Consider the following 17,741-nt stretch of genomic DNA (forward strand, 5'->3'; position numbering starts at 1 on the left):
CACTTTACCATGGTCCCACCAACATGGGCCTAGAAAGGGACCTTTGTGTCCTCTCTAAGATCCTGCCTTAAGAATGGGGATAGCCAGGCATGGTGGAGCATGCCTAATCCCAGATACTTGGGAGGCTGAGGCAGAAGTTGGAGGCCAGCCTAGGCAACTTAATGAGACCCTGTCTCAGAAAGCAAACACTGACAAGAAGGAATGGGTCTAAAATCCTTCTTGAGATTCCCAGGAGCTTTGCTGAGGTCCAGGTAGCTTTTTAAAGCTAATGTTTACTGCTAGCTGAGGAAGAACAAAAAGGAAGCATGGAACTCGGAGGTATGTTCTGGAATTAATGTTTCCCATGTGCTATAGTTTGGATCTGGGGTGCCCACCAGCGGTCCATGTATTGAAGGCTTGATTGCCAGCCAGTAGCTCTTTGGGGAGGTGTTGGAACCTTTAGCAGGTGGAGCCTAGCAGGAGGAAGTTAGGCCATTGGGGGTGTGCCCTTGAAGGGGATATTGGGGTCCTGGCCCCTTCCTGTCTCCCTTTCACTTCTTGGCTACTGTGAAGTGAGCAGTTTTACACTACCAGCTGCTCCCAGCCATGATGTACTATCCCACCACAGACCCCCAAACCACAGGCCAACAGATCATAGGCTGAAGCCTCTGAAACCATGAGCCAAAATAAACCTTTCCTCCTTAAAAGTTGATTATCTCAGGCATGTTGTCACAGTGAAGCAAAGCTGTCTAACACATCAAGCTTCCCTGAGGATAGAATCCCCGGGGGTGCTTGATTGAATGTGTGCGTGCTTTTCTTCTAGAAATTCAGATTCAAAGTCCAGCTGGAAGCCTGCTCTTTATAAGCATTCCAGGAGATGCTGTCTGGAGGCAGAGTTGGGAGCCTCTGAAGTAGCTACTTTGGGGTCAGGCTCATGGTCTTAAAGCCCCTTCCCTCCCAGCTGCCTCCATGTTAACCCACCACCTGGGAGCCTGGCCCTGGTCTTTGACCTTCTGTGTTGGTGAAGCCACTTATTCCCACACTCCAGGGACTTCAAAAAATGCCTCAGGTTTTTCTTATTTTTTTCTTCTCTCTCTCTCTCTCTCTCTCTTTCTTTCTCTCTCTCTCTCTCTCTCTCTCTCTCTCTCTCTCTCTCTCTCTCTCTCGTCATTGACATGCAGGGTCCTGAACCCCATTCCAGGAGATTCTGATCCAGTAGGTCTACAGTGGGGACCAAAGTTCCTTGAATTTCAAGGAATTCCAAGGCCAGTGATCTCTGGAATAGTTACAATTGGAGAAAAAAAAAAAAAAAAAAAAAAAGAAGAAGAAAAGAAAGAAAAAAAACTGATCTTGACAAAGAGATGCAGAGTGATGACAGTCATTTTTGCCTCCTTAAAACCTTCTGCTTGGGCCGGGGTTGTGGCTCAGTGGTAGAGCACTTACCTAGCATGTGTGAGGCACTGGGTTTAAGTCTCAGCACCACATATAAATAAATGAATAAAATAAAGGTCTACCAGCATCTAAAATTTTTTTTTTAAAAAGGAATGAAGTTTTTTTTTTTTTTTCTTTTTAAATAAAAACCTTCTTCTCAACAACAGGTACTTCTAGTGACTGACAGCAGGAATGGCTAGGCCTCTCAGGGGAGATCACAGTTTTCCTGCCCTGACTGACCCAGCAGGCTCACTTTGCCACGGGTCGTCGGACCTGAATATCAGGCGCCTGTACTCCTGGAACAGGTGCGCCTGCATGGCAGAGCGTGTGTCCTTCCTGTTCTTCCTGATCTTCCTTGGGGCATGCCCAGCCCCTTGGCTGGGGCCGGCGAGTGGGCTTTTGCTGTTTAACTGTGTCTAGCAGTCCTTGACAATACGGGGAGGGACATTTAGACTACACATTGATTCAGAAAACACACACACACACACACACACACACTTCTAACTCCTCCAGGGCAGGGTGGTAGAGACAACAGGAAAGACTGGCAGCTCTTCAGCATGCACCCTCTTACTCTGATTCAGTGTCCTGACCGGCTGGGAGTGGGAATGGCATTTGGTAAACCATACTGGCCCAGCCACCAGTGCTTGAGCACTGTTAAACCCACCCAGAGGGTTTGCTCAAACACAGAGCACAGGGCTCTGCTCCCAGAATTTCTGCTGCAGTAGGTCTGGGGTAAGTTAGCAACTAGCAACTAGCAAGCTTCTCGGGTGCTGCTGTTGACCAGGGGCCATGCTTAGGGACCTATTTCACTAAACCAGAGAGCCTCAGTCAAACCACTCAGCTTCAGTAGTGTGGGTCAGCGAGCTCAGGGTTCGGTTCCTATGCTCTTTTTCAGGGTCGTGAAAGTGTTGGTGTATTGTTTGTTTGTTTGTTTTGCTTTTCCTGGATAACAACCCTCTGCTTCCTGTGGATTCTGCCCTCCTTGCTCATCCCAGCTGGGGCTTCAAGCCCAGAGCTGTTCCACCTGAAGCTGAGACTCACTTGCAACATCCTTGCAGGGTCAGGCAAGGACAAGCGACTAAGGGAGGAGGAGGAAGGGCAAGAAACGGTGGAGACAGTTTTCCCCCTTCTCTTTCCCACATTCCACCCCACCCCAGTTTTGGGGAGTGTGTTTCCCCATGGGTGCTCTTCATGCAGAAATGGAATTCTGAGTGGCTGAGTGTGTGCTGTCAAGTTAGTTGGGCATGCGTGCTCGAAGAGAGCCTCCGTTACCACGACTGCCAACCAGGCTGAGGGACACTGTGACGTTGGGTGACGCATCTGGGTTTCTTGGCCCATTGTGGCACTGTGCAGTTCAGGAGGCTGCATCCAGCCCAACCTTGTTGGATTAGTGGGATGACCTGCTGGGAGAGGCTGGGACAGGAGGAAATTGTTCAGTGACCTGCCTTGGGGGAATCTTCATTTTGAAAATCAGTTTTGAGAAGATGTAGAATGATTAAGATCAAGGACTCTGGGAGGGTGTGGGTTCAAATCCATCCCCACCACGTAATACCCATGTGATTGCGGGAGTGGGAAAGCAAATTTTTAGACAATTTGAGAATTTGACCTTCACTTAACTCTGTATCTATTCCCCTGGGAAACTGATATAGGGAGTATATCAGCTACATTTAGGCAACATTTCTTATGATAAAAATGAGAACAAGGAACACTTTTACACTCTTGGTGGGGTTGTAAATTAGTATAACCACTGTGGAAATCAGTATGGAGACTCCTCAAAAGACTAGGCATGGAACCACCACGTGACCCAGCCATCCACTCCTGAAGAATGGAGGTCAGCATACTACACGTATACCCATGTTTATAGCAGCACAATTCACAATAGCCAAACTATGGAACCAGCCCAGGTGTCCATCAACAGATGAATGGGTAAAGAAAATATGGTATATGTACACAATGGAATTTTATTCAGCCATAAAGAAAAATGAAATTATGTCCTTGATGAAACTTGAGAACATTAAGCAAAGTAAGCCAAACTCACAAAGTCAAGGGTCATATGTTTTCTTTCATAAGTGAAAGCTAAAGAGGAAAAAGAAAAAAAGAAAGCAGAGCTTTCTCATGAAAATCAAATGGAGATAAGTAGAGTGTAGGAAAGGGACCAGGGGTGGGAGGAGAGGAGAGAGAGGGAAAGTCCTGGGGAGTGATATTGGCCAAACTATATTGCTGTATTGTGTGCATGTACGAATACGTGACAACAAATCCCACCATTGTGTATAACTAGAAAGTACCAATAAGACTGTGGGAAATTATCTGTGCTAACAGTGGACAGGGACACTTTGTCATTTCTGCTGGGAGGCCATGCTTTGTACTTCCCTGAGTACAGTGACTCTTTCCATCGGCCTGTCCCTTATGGGGACCCTGGGAGTTATGCTTGTGGAGTTAAGAAATAGTGGCTCCTATGGGGCAGTAAACTAGGTTGCCATAGCCACCTTCCTTACACCTTAACCAAAACCTGGGGGGCCAAAGAGAATAGCTCCTGATGTCTGTGGGGACTGAGCACGGTGGGCTGGTTCCATCAAAGCGGAACTCCTGAGGCTGCCCTGCCTACAAGCTATGTGTCCTGTCTTACACCCTTGTATGTGAATCGAATGTCAAGTGTGCCCTGGTTTGTCCTGCAAGCCTCAGTGTTTTGTTAAAGCTAAAAAGACCCCTGGTAGCCATTATGGGGTGACTGGGTTTGTTTGTTTGTTCGACTCTGTGCAGTTTCCTCATCTACAGAATGGGGGCGCTGATACTCCCCACTTTCTAGGGTGGTTGTAAGGATTGCAGAGTGCTTGGTACAGTGTCTAGTGCACAAGGAAGTGCTGCCGCCACCACCACCACCACTGAGGGAAGGTTCCAGTCTCATTGTAGCGATGGCTCAGTATGTGACTTTGGTCAGATGACCTTGTTCTCTGAGAACACAGGTTCTTACAATATACGCCATGTGTCCTTATTATTTATGGAACAAATTGATAACATAGAATGACAACTCAATGCTCTTTAGGGTGTCTTCTGGTGTCGCATAGTAGATCTCGTGTGACATCATATCAGAGAAGAAATTGGAGGAGGAATGAAGAAAGAGGAGATAAGCGACCTGAGGAGGAGGTTTCAGGGGTGCGAGGCCTGGGGCAGTGTGGAGAGGAGAAAGGGTCATCGGGAGGAGGTGGGGGTGGCCACTAGTCCTGCTGACCTGACGGGCCTGGCCAAAGCTAAGAGCAGAATACAGATGATTCTGACCCGGGAGTCATTCTGTGCAGAGCCTGTACTTTGGGCCAAATTAAAGGGAGCAGAGGGAGAAGGCTGAGGGGAAGGTTGCAGTTGTGACTTTTGTTTGCTTCGAAGTGTTTGAGGTAAACTGCAGAGCAGCCTCATACCCTCCTGAATTTTTCTTCCAGACACCAGTCACAGTGGCCCTGGGGAAGAGGATTTCCGACCTCCCTAATCGCAGGTGGGAGAAGTTAGCACTGGCCCCTGGAGAAGGCTGGCCCTAATGCTGTTCCTCTCTTCCTCCTTCAGGTCTGAACGCTGGTGCTTTTTATGCCTTGTCCACTCTGCTGAATCGCATGGTGATCCTGCACTACCCGGTAAGGCACTTCCCTAAGCACGCTGGACCTGGAGATGGTAGGATTTCCAATCTGCCCGCAGAGGCTGGGGCAGTGCTTAACTCCAGGTTCCCCCCAGTTCTCAGCAGCCCGGTGTGGGGGTCTGTGTATGGGATTTGAAGGGGCACAGCCCTCTGCCTCGACCCTGGCTTTGGTGGTACCAAGATAGGTGACAGTATAAGAGTATGACAAGCTAGTTAGCATCTTTGAACTCTCTCTTTTCTGCAAAAGAAGTGTAATTCTTGTAAGATTATTTTTAGGATTAGAGAGTAATAATATTTGTGTATATTTATATATGCATATACATTCATATCATTTTTTTTTTTACATATGATATGTGTAAATTCTGTATCATGGCGCCTGGCAACACAGTCGGTAGAAATACACACATGTGCACAAAATGTTTAATTTGTAATATATGGGCAAGGCTTAATTTTGAGCTTTTAGTTGCTCAACTGAAAAAAAATTTTAAATGTTTCCAGAACCAGTGAGGGCTAGTTGTTGGGAAAGAGATAATGAGTATCCCAGAGTCAGGGATACCAAGGTTCAATTCTCTCTTTGTGTGTGTGTGTGTGTGTGTGTGTGTGCACGCACACGCACGTGCACACATATGCACACGCTCCTACAGTACTGGGGATTGAACCCTGCGTCTTGCTCATGCAAGAAAAGCACTCTACCACTGAACTACATCCTTTCCCCCCTTTTTATTACACCTCTTTATTTTATTTATTTATTTTTATGTGCTGCTGAGGATCAAACCCAGTGCCTTGCATGTGCTAGGCAAGTGCTCTACCACTGAACCACAACCCCAACCCCTCAGCCCCTTTTGAGACTGGGTCTCACTAATTCCTTAGGGCCTTGTTAAGTTGCTGAGACTGACCTCTAACTTGGTATCCTCCTGCCTCAACCTCCCTAGTTGCTGGGATTACCAACGTGTACCACCATGCCCAGCAAAAAATTTTAAAGTCCGATTTGAAGTTGTTCTTAGGACAGAATGTGGTTCATGGTGTCACCCCAGCAGCCAGTACCATGCATCCAGTGTAACAGCTGGGCTTATATCGTTGGGAAGAACAATTCTTCTAGGATTTTTCTCCCAGATCATCTTCTTACAAGAGACTTTGTCCTGATACTTTATGAATATTGGCTGTAATGGAGCCCGAATTGCTTGGCTTTGCCCTCTTATTGCATGATGATTGCACATTGTCACGTATCTCGTGTCTTATCACTGGGTTATCTTTGGGGTTTCCCCAGGGAGAAGAAGTGAATGCTGGAAGAATCGGCCTGACCATTGTCATTGCAGGAATGCTGGGAGCTGTGATCTCAGGCATTTGGCTGGACAAGTCCAAAACCTACAAGTAGGTGACTTTTCCTCTTAGCCTGAGAACTGGAGACCCATCTGCAAAAAACCCACTTTCACTAGCAACGCTGCTCAGAATGTTTGGGTGGCAGCTGGGAGTCTGAGTGGTCAAGCAAGCCATTGAAACTTACCTTCTCTGAGCCTTAGTTTACTCATTTACAAAGTGAGGGATACCAGACCCACAGGGGGCCTTAGGAGGGTTAGAGACAGCAGACATGAAGGCTCGCAGTCATCTTCCCACCTCTGAACCCCAAGTAGCTCTGTGGAAGGGGCAGATAAGGCAGAAGTGAAAATGAATATGAAAAAATCTCAGCCATTGGCAAGTTGATGGACTCTCAAAAGAGCGGAGAGGAGGAGGAGATTTTACCACGGTGTTCCCACGACTCAGCTCCTTATGGCTCCCCTGAGGTTCAAGGTGCTCTGTGCATACTCCAGTTTGCAGAGAGTATGATCTTGCAGTTGTTTATACCTTGCTGGTAAATACCCTGAAATGCTTTGGACCTGAATGTCCAGTGTCTTTCTGAGAGCCCAGAGCTGTAAAAGGTTTAAATGTGTGCCATGCAGATTCCTGGCCCTACCCTGTGGTTGCCATTACAGTAGAGGAAACCGCATTTGTAAAAAGCAGAAGCAAGCTGGGTGCCCCAGTTCAATGGGACAAAGTACTCCTGACAGCAAACAGCAGCCCAATATCCTCCTCCTCCTCCTCTTCTTCCTCCTCTTCTTCCTGTACTGGGGGTGGAACCAGGGCCTCAGGCATGCCAGGCAAGCACTCCACCACTTCTCCCAACCTTTTGGGGCTTTTCAGTGGCCCATGCATTGGTGCTCAGTAGCCACTGCTGGTGGGCAGCTGCTAAGGTGTCCTGTGCCAGGGTGGGGCATTCTGCTTTCTCAAAGCCTCCAAAGTTCCCAGGGTCTGGAGGCGACAGACAGTGGCAGACCTGTTTTCTGCCACACAAACCCGCTTCTGTGAGGCTCTGGTCAGACCGGGTCCCACTCTGGCTGCCCTAGTCAAAGGCCAATTGAGGTCACTCCCGGGGATGCATGTGGCTGCCTGGCTCACCCTGACGAGGAGCCTGGCTCTGCTTAATTACTACTGGTGGAACTTGGCTGCCGTCTCGTCTCTGCCATCTGTTAGCTGCTTGCTTCCTCCAGAAGCGAGAGCAGAGAGGACTGGCCATCCCCAAGCCAGTGAATGGCAGGGTCCCTTCTTCCAGGACTTGCTCTGCAGCAGGAGAAGTGGGGGTGGGGGATGGAATGCTGCTGGGTGTGGGGTGTGGGCAGCCAGATGATTCACAGGAATCAGACGATATGACGAAAGGACTGGGGAGGGAGGACACGTTCTCAACCCTCTTCAGAAATTAGCCATTGTCAGCTCCTAGTGTCCTTTCATGTCTAAATCCAGGGGTCAGCCTCAGACCTTCTTGGTCCTCTTCTACTACCAGGCAGAGAAAGAACAGCTGTCTGCGGGCTGAGGGAGCTCTGTGACTCTGTATTTTCAATGGTCATTTTCTTCTCCCAAAGGCTCCCAGATTTGTCCTCTTGGGTTTGGAGGCTGGACATTGGGTAGTGAAGCCCATTTACTCAGACTGGGCCTACAAATAATCTTTCTAAACTGGTCAGTGGTTTAAGATGAATCTGTGATTAAACAAACATAGCAAAAAAAATAAACAAATAAGAAGTTGGGTATCTGGTGAATTTGTGGAATCACTGAGAAAGACTGGTATCCGTGAGGTTGCTTTCCGCAGGATGGGTGGGAATGGAAGAAGGGGAGCAGGGTGAGGGGAGGTCGAGGCTCCTTGACCTCAGCAGGTGCTTTCAAGCACCAGGTGGGAGTGACATCCTTTGGAGGCTCTGGCCTCAATCTTTTCCAAAGACGCGACTACTTAGCAGATTGTTACTCCCGCATGTAGCAGTAGAAAGTGCTGACGTTTCACACTCAGCTTTGGGTTCAAATCCCAGCCCTGCATTTACGCAACCCAGGACTTTGGACAAGTAACTTAAGTTAAGTTACTCTTTCCCCCTTGGTAAAGTTAGGGAGAGTCATACATTTCATGCAGGATTTTTGTAAGGGTTGAAATCATATACATATGGAAAGTATTTCACAGAATTTGATGTCCAATAATTGTAGGTATTAGTTTGACATACCATAATGTACCCGCTGGTGCCCCACCTTGTCTCTGACTCCAGGAGAAACACATGAAGCCTGTAAGCTTTCCTCCTCTGGTTTCTGATGTTCATGGCAAGAGGGCAGAAGTTGTGTGGAGCCTGAGTCTGCAGGAAATAGTCCAGAGAGACGAGTGGGGTCTCCTGCGGGGGCTGCCACAGCAGAGTCCTGGGTGGTAGATGTGGGGAGAGAAGGGCTAGAGGGGCACAGCAGAGCCGAACCAAGTCTTGCTGATGGTATTTTTTTGAGGGGACCCCTCAAAGGGAAAGATCACAGCGGGGTGGGTGAGGCTTTCTCATACTGGCTTAGTTCAGAGCTGGAGAATCCTCTCTCTGAATTCCACTGTCTGGAACAGTCTTTCAGGTTCAACAGGAAAAGCTCTGTTGTGTTGTGTGAATGCCAACAGAAAGAACTTCCTGATGACAGAGCACCTGAAAGTCAGATCACTGCCCAGCATTGCCAGGAGGTCTTGGGACAAACCTAAAAATCTACTTTGGGGATTGTCCTGAACATCACTGCCCCCTGATCATCGCTGATTTTTTTTTTTTTTTCTTTTTTTGGTGAGAAGTGGTAAAGAAAAGGGCTGTGCTCCTCTTGCCGCAGAGTAGGAAACAACAAGTTGAGGAGCAGCTTGTCGACAGAGTTCTGCAGGAGACCAGCCTACAGCAGGATGGCTTCAGACTTGCCTGGTGTTACCCTTTGTAGCATCGACTGTGATGTAATTGAATCATTACTTGTGTGATCTTTGGTTCTGTGTGCATTGCACACCCTGCAGAGAGCTTGACGTATAGCTGTGGTGCCCAACAGATACTGTGGAATGATCGATCCTGCTAAAGCTGGAGCTATGTGACTCAACTTCTTTGCTTCTGTCCAAAGGGAGACAACCCTGGTGGTGTATATCATGACTCTGGTGGGCATGGTAGTGTACACGTTGACCTTGAGCCTGGGACACCTGTGGGTCGTGTTCATCACCGCTGGCACCCTGGGGTAAGTTTCACCTCTGATCTGTGTAGCTGGAAAACACCATCCCATGCCTTCTACTCCTAGGATGCAATATAGTCCCTTTCGCTACCTTCTCACTGACCTCAGAAGATAACCAGCACTCCAGGCAGCCTGTCTGTCCCATTGGGATGGAGGGAAGCAAGAAGTATGCCCTTCAGTGACTCTGGGGTGCTAGGAAGTGTCTACAGTCTGTTTTAACTTTTCCTGGGATGACATGGGGTCACAGGAGCTGGAATCAGAAACTCTGGGTCTGGGTCTCAGTTATGCATGGACCATCTCTTAGACCACAGGTGCCTCACTTGACCGTTTGGACCTTCAGGGTCCTTATCAGTAAATGAAAATGGGTGTGGCCTGCCTCCTGGAGTTGTTGGAAGGATAGAGAGAGAATGGATATGAAAATAAGCAGTGTGGTGCAGATATAGGGAATAAGAATTGGAAATTTCCAGGCCTGTCATATGAAAGAAATATGGACTAGTGCCTTACCCAGGGCCTGTGCTCGGTCCCCGCTCCCGCTCTCCTCTGCGCAGCACAGCAGTGTGTGTGTTATGCATTTGAGACAGAGACACCTCCAGACTCAGTCATTTCAGCTGCTACTCTTTGGAGGAAAATATGAAGGACTCTGCTCTCCTCCTTCCAGATCCCAGAGAGTCATAGAGATGCTGCCCAATGTTCAGGGACATCCCACTTCCAACACAGAGCCTGTGTGCCCAGGACAGGGTCTCTCAACGAAAGTGAAACAAACCAGGCATCCTTGTCCTTCTGTAAATGCTGACCCCGTCCTTGATGCTGAACAGAGAAGCAGCCCCAGACACTACAGGCCTGCTGAGCACAGGCCTACCTATGGGCTTCCCGCCTGCAGGGGTGTTCCTTTCCATCTAGGGGATGGCCAGATCACCCAAGAGCCTGGCATGTCTCGATGGGAAGGAAAAAGCAGAAGAGGGTGTCTAAGGGGCGACGTGGGTTCCCCGTCCTTGTTCTGGAGCTTCTCCATCACCTGTTTCTCTGATCTGGACTCCAGCTTCTTTATGACTGGCTATCTCCCGCTGGGCTTTGAATTTGCTGTGGAGCTCACGTATCCAGAATCAGAGGGCATGTCGTCTGGCCTCCTCAACGTGTCTGCACAGGTAAAGCTCCTATTTTCTCTCTGTTCCCTGCCTGACTGTGTGAACGTTAAATTATGGTGGCTCAGGTCTCTCCATGGGCTAGTTGGCAGGACCCTGGTTTCCAATCTTCTTTGTATTTTTCCAGGTATTTGGGATCATCTTCACCATCTCCCAGGGTCAGATCATTGACAACTATGGAACCATGCCCGGGAACATCTTCCTGTGTGTATTCCTCACCGTTGGAGCAGCCCTCACTGGTGAGTTGGGGTCTGGGGCAAGATGAGGCTCAGGCTGTTTGGGGGACAAGGCCACTGGCAATTTGGGACCCCAATTTGACCAATTATGCAGATGGGGAATGTGCATGCAGGAAGGGCTTATTAGGAAAGCTGTCTGGGAGGCAGTGACATGCTTTGCTGGGATGAGCATGGACTTGGGAGCTAGAAGACCCATGTTGAAATCTCAGACTGACTCCGACGTCCATGCTGCCAACCTTGGCAAGTGGACCAACCCCTAGGAGTCTCAGTTTCCTGATCTGTAACTTGAGGATCACTGGGATTAGAGCAATATGTGTGCAATCCCTGCAAATATAAATGACCTGTAAGTGAAGGCCAGTGTCACTGTGGACTTCTGCTTCTCAGGGACAGCAGTGATCCTTGGGGGCTTCATGGTATTAGCTGATGGTACCTTTGCTCCCTTGAAGATCTGAAATAGTTTGGGATACCTGTGACCCTGGCGAAAGGGAGGCTTCCCCCTGTGGGATGAATGACCCCCGATCTCCATGAATCCATCTGTCACTCTTTTCCGTTTCAGCATTCATTAGGGCGGACCTCCGGAGACAGAAGGCAAACAAAGAAATTCCTGAGACTGTGAGTATGTGGGAGCTTTTTAGGGCAGAGATCTGGGTTCTGATCTTGTGATCCAGATGTGGCCACATAGCGGGCCCAGAGGAGCTACCAGGGGCACTGAGATTGTGGTGGCTGTGAAACCAGCTCACCTCTTACAAACATGGCATCTTAAAGGAGTTCTCATTGTGTGTCCTGGTGTTGCTTTTCTGCTATTCTTTCCAGGGCTCTTGGGCTTCCTACCCTCCTGACTCCCTTGCTGTGGTCCCCAGGGCATGTCACTGTGGTCACAGTTTGCTGAGCAGTGCCCATCCCTTGGATTTTGAGCCAAGTCCTGAGTTCCTGTTTCTGCTGCTGTCAGCCTGGGGACAGTGACTGGGGAGGAAAAGCAGGAGCCTGGCATGGCCACATCCACCCTAAGGCAGTGGCGCTCCTGGCTTGTGACAGCCCTTAGGCAGGGCCGTGAGGATGGAGCCAGTAGGTTGCCAGTAAGGCTCTGCAAGGAGAAGTCAGGAAGAGGAGCTGGTGGTGGTGCAAAGGAGAGGACCAGGAGAATATCTAGAACAGAAGAGTGTTTCCTACCTGTTCTAATCAGCTGGGAACCACTTTAAACCAAGATGTTAGGTCTCAAATCTCAGCAAGGTTGAAAGGAATTTCAAATATGAGGAAGAATAAAAGTAGGATTTTTCTTTTAAAAATAAACAAACAAAAAAACCCCAACCTATTATCGAGGTAGCATTAAAAAAAAGGAAAAACTTTAAAAAATCACCCTATAATTCCATCATCTAGAGATGAGATGTTCTTATTGTTTGTATTTATTTACACATCTGTATCCACATATGTATGTATATATGCATATATGTATACATATATATGTATCTATATATAATTTTTTTCCTTTTTAAAATAAACAAAACCTATTCTCTTTTTTCTACTTACTGCAAGCACTATCAGGCTACTAGTCTTCTAAAACGTATGTTTAATGTCTGCACGGTGTTCTGTGTATAGATAAACCATGATGTTTAGCAGTTTACCTATCTGCACATTAATTTTTTTTTGAATTGTTGTTATACACACTATTGTAATTAATATGTTGGAAGCTGAATTTTTGTGCATGTTCTTTTTTATTATTTTTTTCTTTGGAGGTGCTGGGGATTGAACCTGGAGCCTCATGCATGGTAGGCGAATGCTGTACCACTGAGCTACATTGCCAGCCTGCATTTTTTCTTTTCTTTTCTTTTTTTTTTTTTGGTGCCAGGGATTGAACATAGGGGTGCTTAATCACTGAGCTACATCCCCAGCCTTTTTTATTTTTTATTTTGAGACAAGGTCTCAGTAGGTTGCTTAGTTTCACTAAATTGCTGAGGCTGGCTTTGAACCTGTGATCCTCCTGCCTCAGCTTCCCGAGCCACTGGGGTTACAGGCATGCGCCACCGTGCCTGGCTCTGCATATTCTTGTATGTACAGTATTTCTTGGGAAATGGACCAGTGGTCATGCACAATTTTAAGATTTTACATGTGTTATTAAACTGTTCTCTGAAAAGGTTCTGTCAACACTACCAATGTATATTGCTATAGCAATGTAGAGGAGTACCAATACTGAGCATTTGTTATTTGGAAATATCTTTGCCAATTTTCTAGGGCCAAAATGGTTTTCTGCAAGAGATGTTTTTAGCATGTTAGCATATGTGTTGGCAGATAGATGAGAATCTTCAGTACTTTACTATTTGTCTTCTGATATCACATTCTGAAGTTGGCAGGCACAGTGGGGTGCACTTGTAATCCCAGCAGCTTGGGAAGCTAAGGCAGGAGGACTGTAACTTTGAAGCCTCCCTGGGGAATGTAAAAATACCTTGTCTCAAAAAATAAAAAGGACTGGGATGAGGCTCAGAGGTAAAGCACCCCAGGTTCCCAATCACCACTACTGTAAAAAACGAGAACACACCAAAAAAACAAAACAACCACAACAAAGAACATAAATAAATGAAGTTGGTAGGCAGGAGTGGAAGTAAGAGCCTAGAATAAGACATTCACTGGCAGACACAGAAGGAAAGCAGGAATGGTTGTTCTCTAGACCCACGTGAGGACAAAGGGCCACTGTGGATACGGGCTTTCACTGTGCCGCGTGCAAGGCAACATAATGATTCAGAATACTTTAGTCAATGAATACATAATAAACCTGGGAGAAGATGATTATAATAAAATAATAGGTTTTTTGGTGAAGAGTTTTCACTTTGGAATGTGACATTGTGTTGACATGAGATTTTGCTGCTTATTTTGTAATCTGTGTTTATGTTGGCAGATACAGAAAAATTAGAAAGAAGAAATTAGAAATAACCTAAGACCTGACTTCCCAGAGATAACCTAGGAGCATTTTAGTCAGTTTCCATGCTGTCATCTGTGGGTCTGCTTGTGTGTTTCCTTTTCTACTCTGCTTGTTTGCTGTATAGAACTTGACGGACTGCACATACGCTTGATCACAACTTCATCTCTCCCTCTCTCTGCATGTCCTTATGTGTATAGTATTTCCTTGGGAAATGGCCCGTGGTCATGCACTATATTTATTTCCATCTTGTTTACTATTTCAGTTGTTCCAATATTGTATTCTCCTTGAAGCCAGATCCTTGTGCACATGGTCCAGGTTTGTTCATCAAGGTTGGAGTTCTTGGCTCAGTCTCCTTGAATAGGGGAAGGAGCACAGGGTAGGAATAGGTTCTGGGAAGGATGCACAATTATCTCGTGTTCCTGGATATAAGAGCTGTGTTTCTGGACCTGACTGGCATCCACGACTGCTGAGTATGAAGGGGAGGTCAGTCAGGCTGGTACTGACACCAGCAGGGGAGCCATGGCTGTCTCTGTCCATTGGCACCCTGTCATTGTACACCCCATGGTGATCTGTGTAACGCAGGCACCTGCAGACCCGTGTTGTTGGATCTAGACACACGTGTTCTCTCTATACATCAGTGATAGAACTTCTGGGGCAGGGATGATGACTGACCTTGGTCTGACTACCTTCTTGGTTTGGGCGTCCATTTTTCTTCCATCACATACTGAATAGCCATTCATCTGTGGTTACTCCTTCTGGTTGTAATTCTAAGGTGATAGATTTGGAAGAGGCAGGTATGTGTGTATGTGTGCATGCCTTTGTGTGTCAGAGAAAGAGGAGCGAGTCTGATCAACTACTTTGTTTGAATGAAGGCTTCGTAAGCCAGGACTAGCCTGGCACAATAGGACAGCAAGAGTAAGAATGGGAAGGGTGGATTCTGGACAGGCCCTGAGACGCTTCTGGGGAAGAAGAAAAGCACCATTTGCCCAATTGATCCTGGCCCAGCTTGCCCCTGCACATGCTCCTCTGGGCCTTGAGTGTGCAATGCTGTGTCCAAGTCCAAGGCTTGATGATGATAATAGGAAAAGCACTTTTTTTTTCAAAGAGCAGACAAATGCCCAAGTTGGCATTTTGAACCCCACAGGATGATTTCCAGGCCATATTTAATTCCAAATCCGTGTAACAAGCATGGACCTGAAGACTCTTCCCCATAAGTGACCCTGGGCTCTCCTTCCTCAAGAAAACCAGGCCAAATTTCTTTGAAGTCTTTTTTAGGCATGAAATATAAATACACAGACCTTGAGTTTATATATGCAGCTATGCATGCTGCCTTTTTAAATTCTCTTTGTGCCACCCATTCTCTGCACATGATAATGATGTCTCTCATCCTGGGGGTGGCCTCCTAACAGGGACGGTTGGAAATTCTGAGAGAATTGCAGACCTGGCGCTTTGGACAGCTGATTTTTGGAGTGAGAAAGTGAGTTTTTGGCTGTCAGAATAGGGAGAAAAAGTGCACTGTCTGCCCCAGTCCTGAGAGTGAGTCTGTGTTCTATGGTGGTCATGGCTTCATGGGAACCTGGGTGTGTTTGGGCAGCGTTTGTAGTAGGGGCTGGTAGCTTCTCTTCTTGTCCTGTGTTGGCACTAGGGTATACACCAAGTGGCCTCTGGCTCTTGGGCTCTCGCTGATTAGTCACCCACGGGTGGAGTTCTGTGCCTTTTACCCACAGGGTTACCTGCTTGCTTTCCTTTGTAGAAAGTCCAGGAGGAGGAGAGCAACGCCAGCAAGGCACCCACTGTCCTATCGGAGGATCATCTCTGAGAGAGAGAGAGGTGGCAGCCACTCAGGGATCACAAACGCCCCATCTCTTCCTTCAGCTCAGCTCTCACTGCCAGAACAAATGTCTTCGCTGGAGAAACTGATGGAGGGAACCAGTTGGTGGCACCTCTGCCTCCTGGAACCCACTCGAGAGCTTGCACGCTTTAGTCGGGGGAAGCACACCTTTCACCAAATGCACATGGGTTTCCCATCCCTCCTCCCTCCTTTGAGATCCTGGGTGCTGGTGCTGGGTTGGGAGGCGCTGATGGAGGGTGTTGGACCTGGCTTTCCCTCATCGCCTTCATCCCTCATGGAGAATGCTTGCAAAATTATCACAGAAGAAAGCTTATTCCGGATATTAACTTTTTCTAGTGTCTCAAAACCCTCCCACGAAGCCCAGTTTTTACTAAGGAGGGGAAAGCTGCTCTGCCTGAGGGTCATTTGTGGGTCATCAGATGGACCACTCAAGGTCTCTGAGAGGGGGCACCGTGTGAACAACCTCCATCTGAACAGCTCCACCAGGCAGCTCTGTTAGGACTCTTGGCCTCACTTCTCCTGCCCCAGGGTTGGGATCTGTCTCCAAACCCTCTTTCCTAAGACCTCATCAATAAACTGGACAGAAACTTTATCATGGACACAAAGGAGGAATTGATTTGGGAGAGCTGATTGCCTAGGTGGGACAGTGCTCTGGCTACCTTCCGAGGGGGTTTGTGGGGACCCAGATGTGGCAGCTCCAGTAGCTAGAGCTGAGATGGGAGAGGTTTTCCTATCAAAGAAGGGCTCACGCAGGGACTCCTGTGTGTCACAGTTACCTTCATCTGGATGTCACTCTGGGAAATGCAGCCATTAGCCCTTGTGCTTGTTTTATCTTGAGGGAAGGCGGTCAGAGCAGCTGACTCTAACCTTTACTGAAGACTAATCTTGATCCTTCCACTCTGACAAATCCAAGACTGACTCTGAGATGAGAGGGAAGGAGGAAAGGTGCTTCTTGAAGTGGGCATTGAGCTGCCCGAATGACATTTCCGCCTCTGGTGGGGATAGTGTTAGCATACCCAACCTCTCTCTCACCTCCTGCTGGCAATAAACTCAGTCTACATTTAAAAGGTGTCCCTTCAAGTCAATTCAAGCTGACCTCTCTCCTGCCTCACCTGCTGTCTGGCTCTCTCATGGGCTTCAATAGTGTCTTCTGAAAATAAGAGAAATTTAGGTAATTTCTCCTGTGCATTTAGCAGCTATGACCGTAATCACTGCCCTGGACTCAGAATGTCAGAGCAGCCTGGGTTGGCTGCAGTATTGGGGTGCTTAAGCTACTGCTGGAGGGGAGCCAGACGTGTGTGTGTGTGTGTGTGTGTGTGTGTGTGTTTGTGTGTGTGTACAGATCCAAGCAATGGATAGGAGGAAAACACTGCATATGTAATTTAAAAAAAAGTTCACACTTTTGATGGAGGGAGGGTTGGGGTGGAAGGGAGGTATGCCTTCTTTTGACAGGAGAAATATGGGTATTCTTTAACCCCTCGAAATATATTAACATGTTTACTGAATCCATTGCTGTATTTTAAAAGAAAACAATTTGTATTTCCTATTTGTAATTTCAGATGTTTTAAGGCAATAAAGAATTCTCAGAGTGATCTGTCTGGTCATTTGTGGGGGCAGAGAAGGCTTTTGGGAGTTCCACGAGGTCATCACCCATTTCTGGGTGTTGAGTCTGAGGTGTGGGGAAGTCTAGAGGGTGGGGGTGGAGGCTGGAGGAGCTGCGTCTGTGTCCTCTCTGAACTTGGGTGCTATTATCCTGGTGGCTTTTTTAAAGATGAGATTATGAAGGTTCCTGTCAGCCTACATGTGACACTGCAACTCAGTGGCCAGCCTGTGACCCTGACCTCTTTTCCTACTGTGTCCATGCTGGAATGTGACCACTGGTGGGACAGCCCACTGTTGTTCCTGGCTCTGCCTCAAAGGATGGCTGAAGTGTTTGTTCTACAGTCACCCCGGCCGCACACCAGCTCGCTCTGGCCAGAGTCCACAGCTGGAGCCCAGTATCTCTAGCTGTGTTTTACTGTTTTTCTGTGCTACTTACTGCCAC

The 17,741-nt window shown here is 47.6% G+C and overlaps 1 protein-coding gene across 3 annotated transcripts in view; it reads left to right on the plus strand.

Moving 5' to 3' along the window:
• Nucleotides 1–17,289, plus strand: part of Flvcr2 (FLVCR heme transporter 2) — a 57,067-nt gene extending 39,778 nt beyond the window's left edge. Inside the window, exons 4-10 of one of the 3 annotated variants that reach the window (XM_047541448.1) lie at nucleotides 4,966–5,033; nucleotides 6,303–6,406; nucleotides 9,449–9,559; nucleotides 10,593–10,698; nucleotides 10,823–10,934; nucleotides 11,488–11,543; nucleotides 14,108–15,247. In XM_047541448.1, coding sequence (XP_047397404.1) covers nucleotides 4,966–5,033; nucleotides 6,303–6,406; nucleotides 9,449–9,559; nucleotides 10,593–10,698; nucleotides 10,823–10,934; nucleotides 11,488–11,543; nucleotides 14,108–14,206 — 656 coding nt within the window. In that variant the 3' untranslated portion in view covers nucleotides 14,207–15,247. The other 2 variants (XM_047541449.1, XM_047541450.1) reach the window with 2 other exon arrangements.
• The last annotated feature ends 452 nt before the right edge of the window (nucleotides 17,290–17,741 follow it).

The sequence above is a fragment of the Sciurus carolinensis genome, chromosome 2, assembly GCF_902686445.1.
Source record: "Sciurus carolinensis chromosome 2, mSciCar1.2, whole genome shotgun sequence".
NCBI lineage: Eukaryota > Metazoa > Chordata > Mammalia > Rodentia > Sciuridae > Sciurus > Sciurus carolinensis.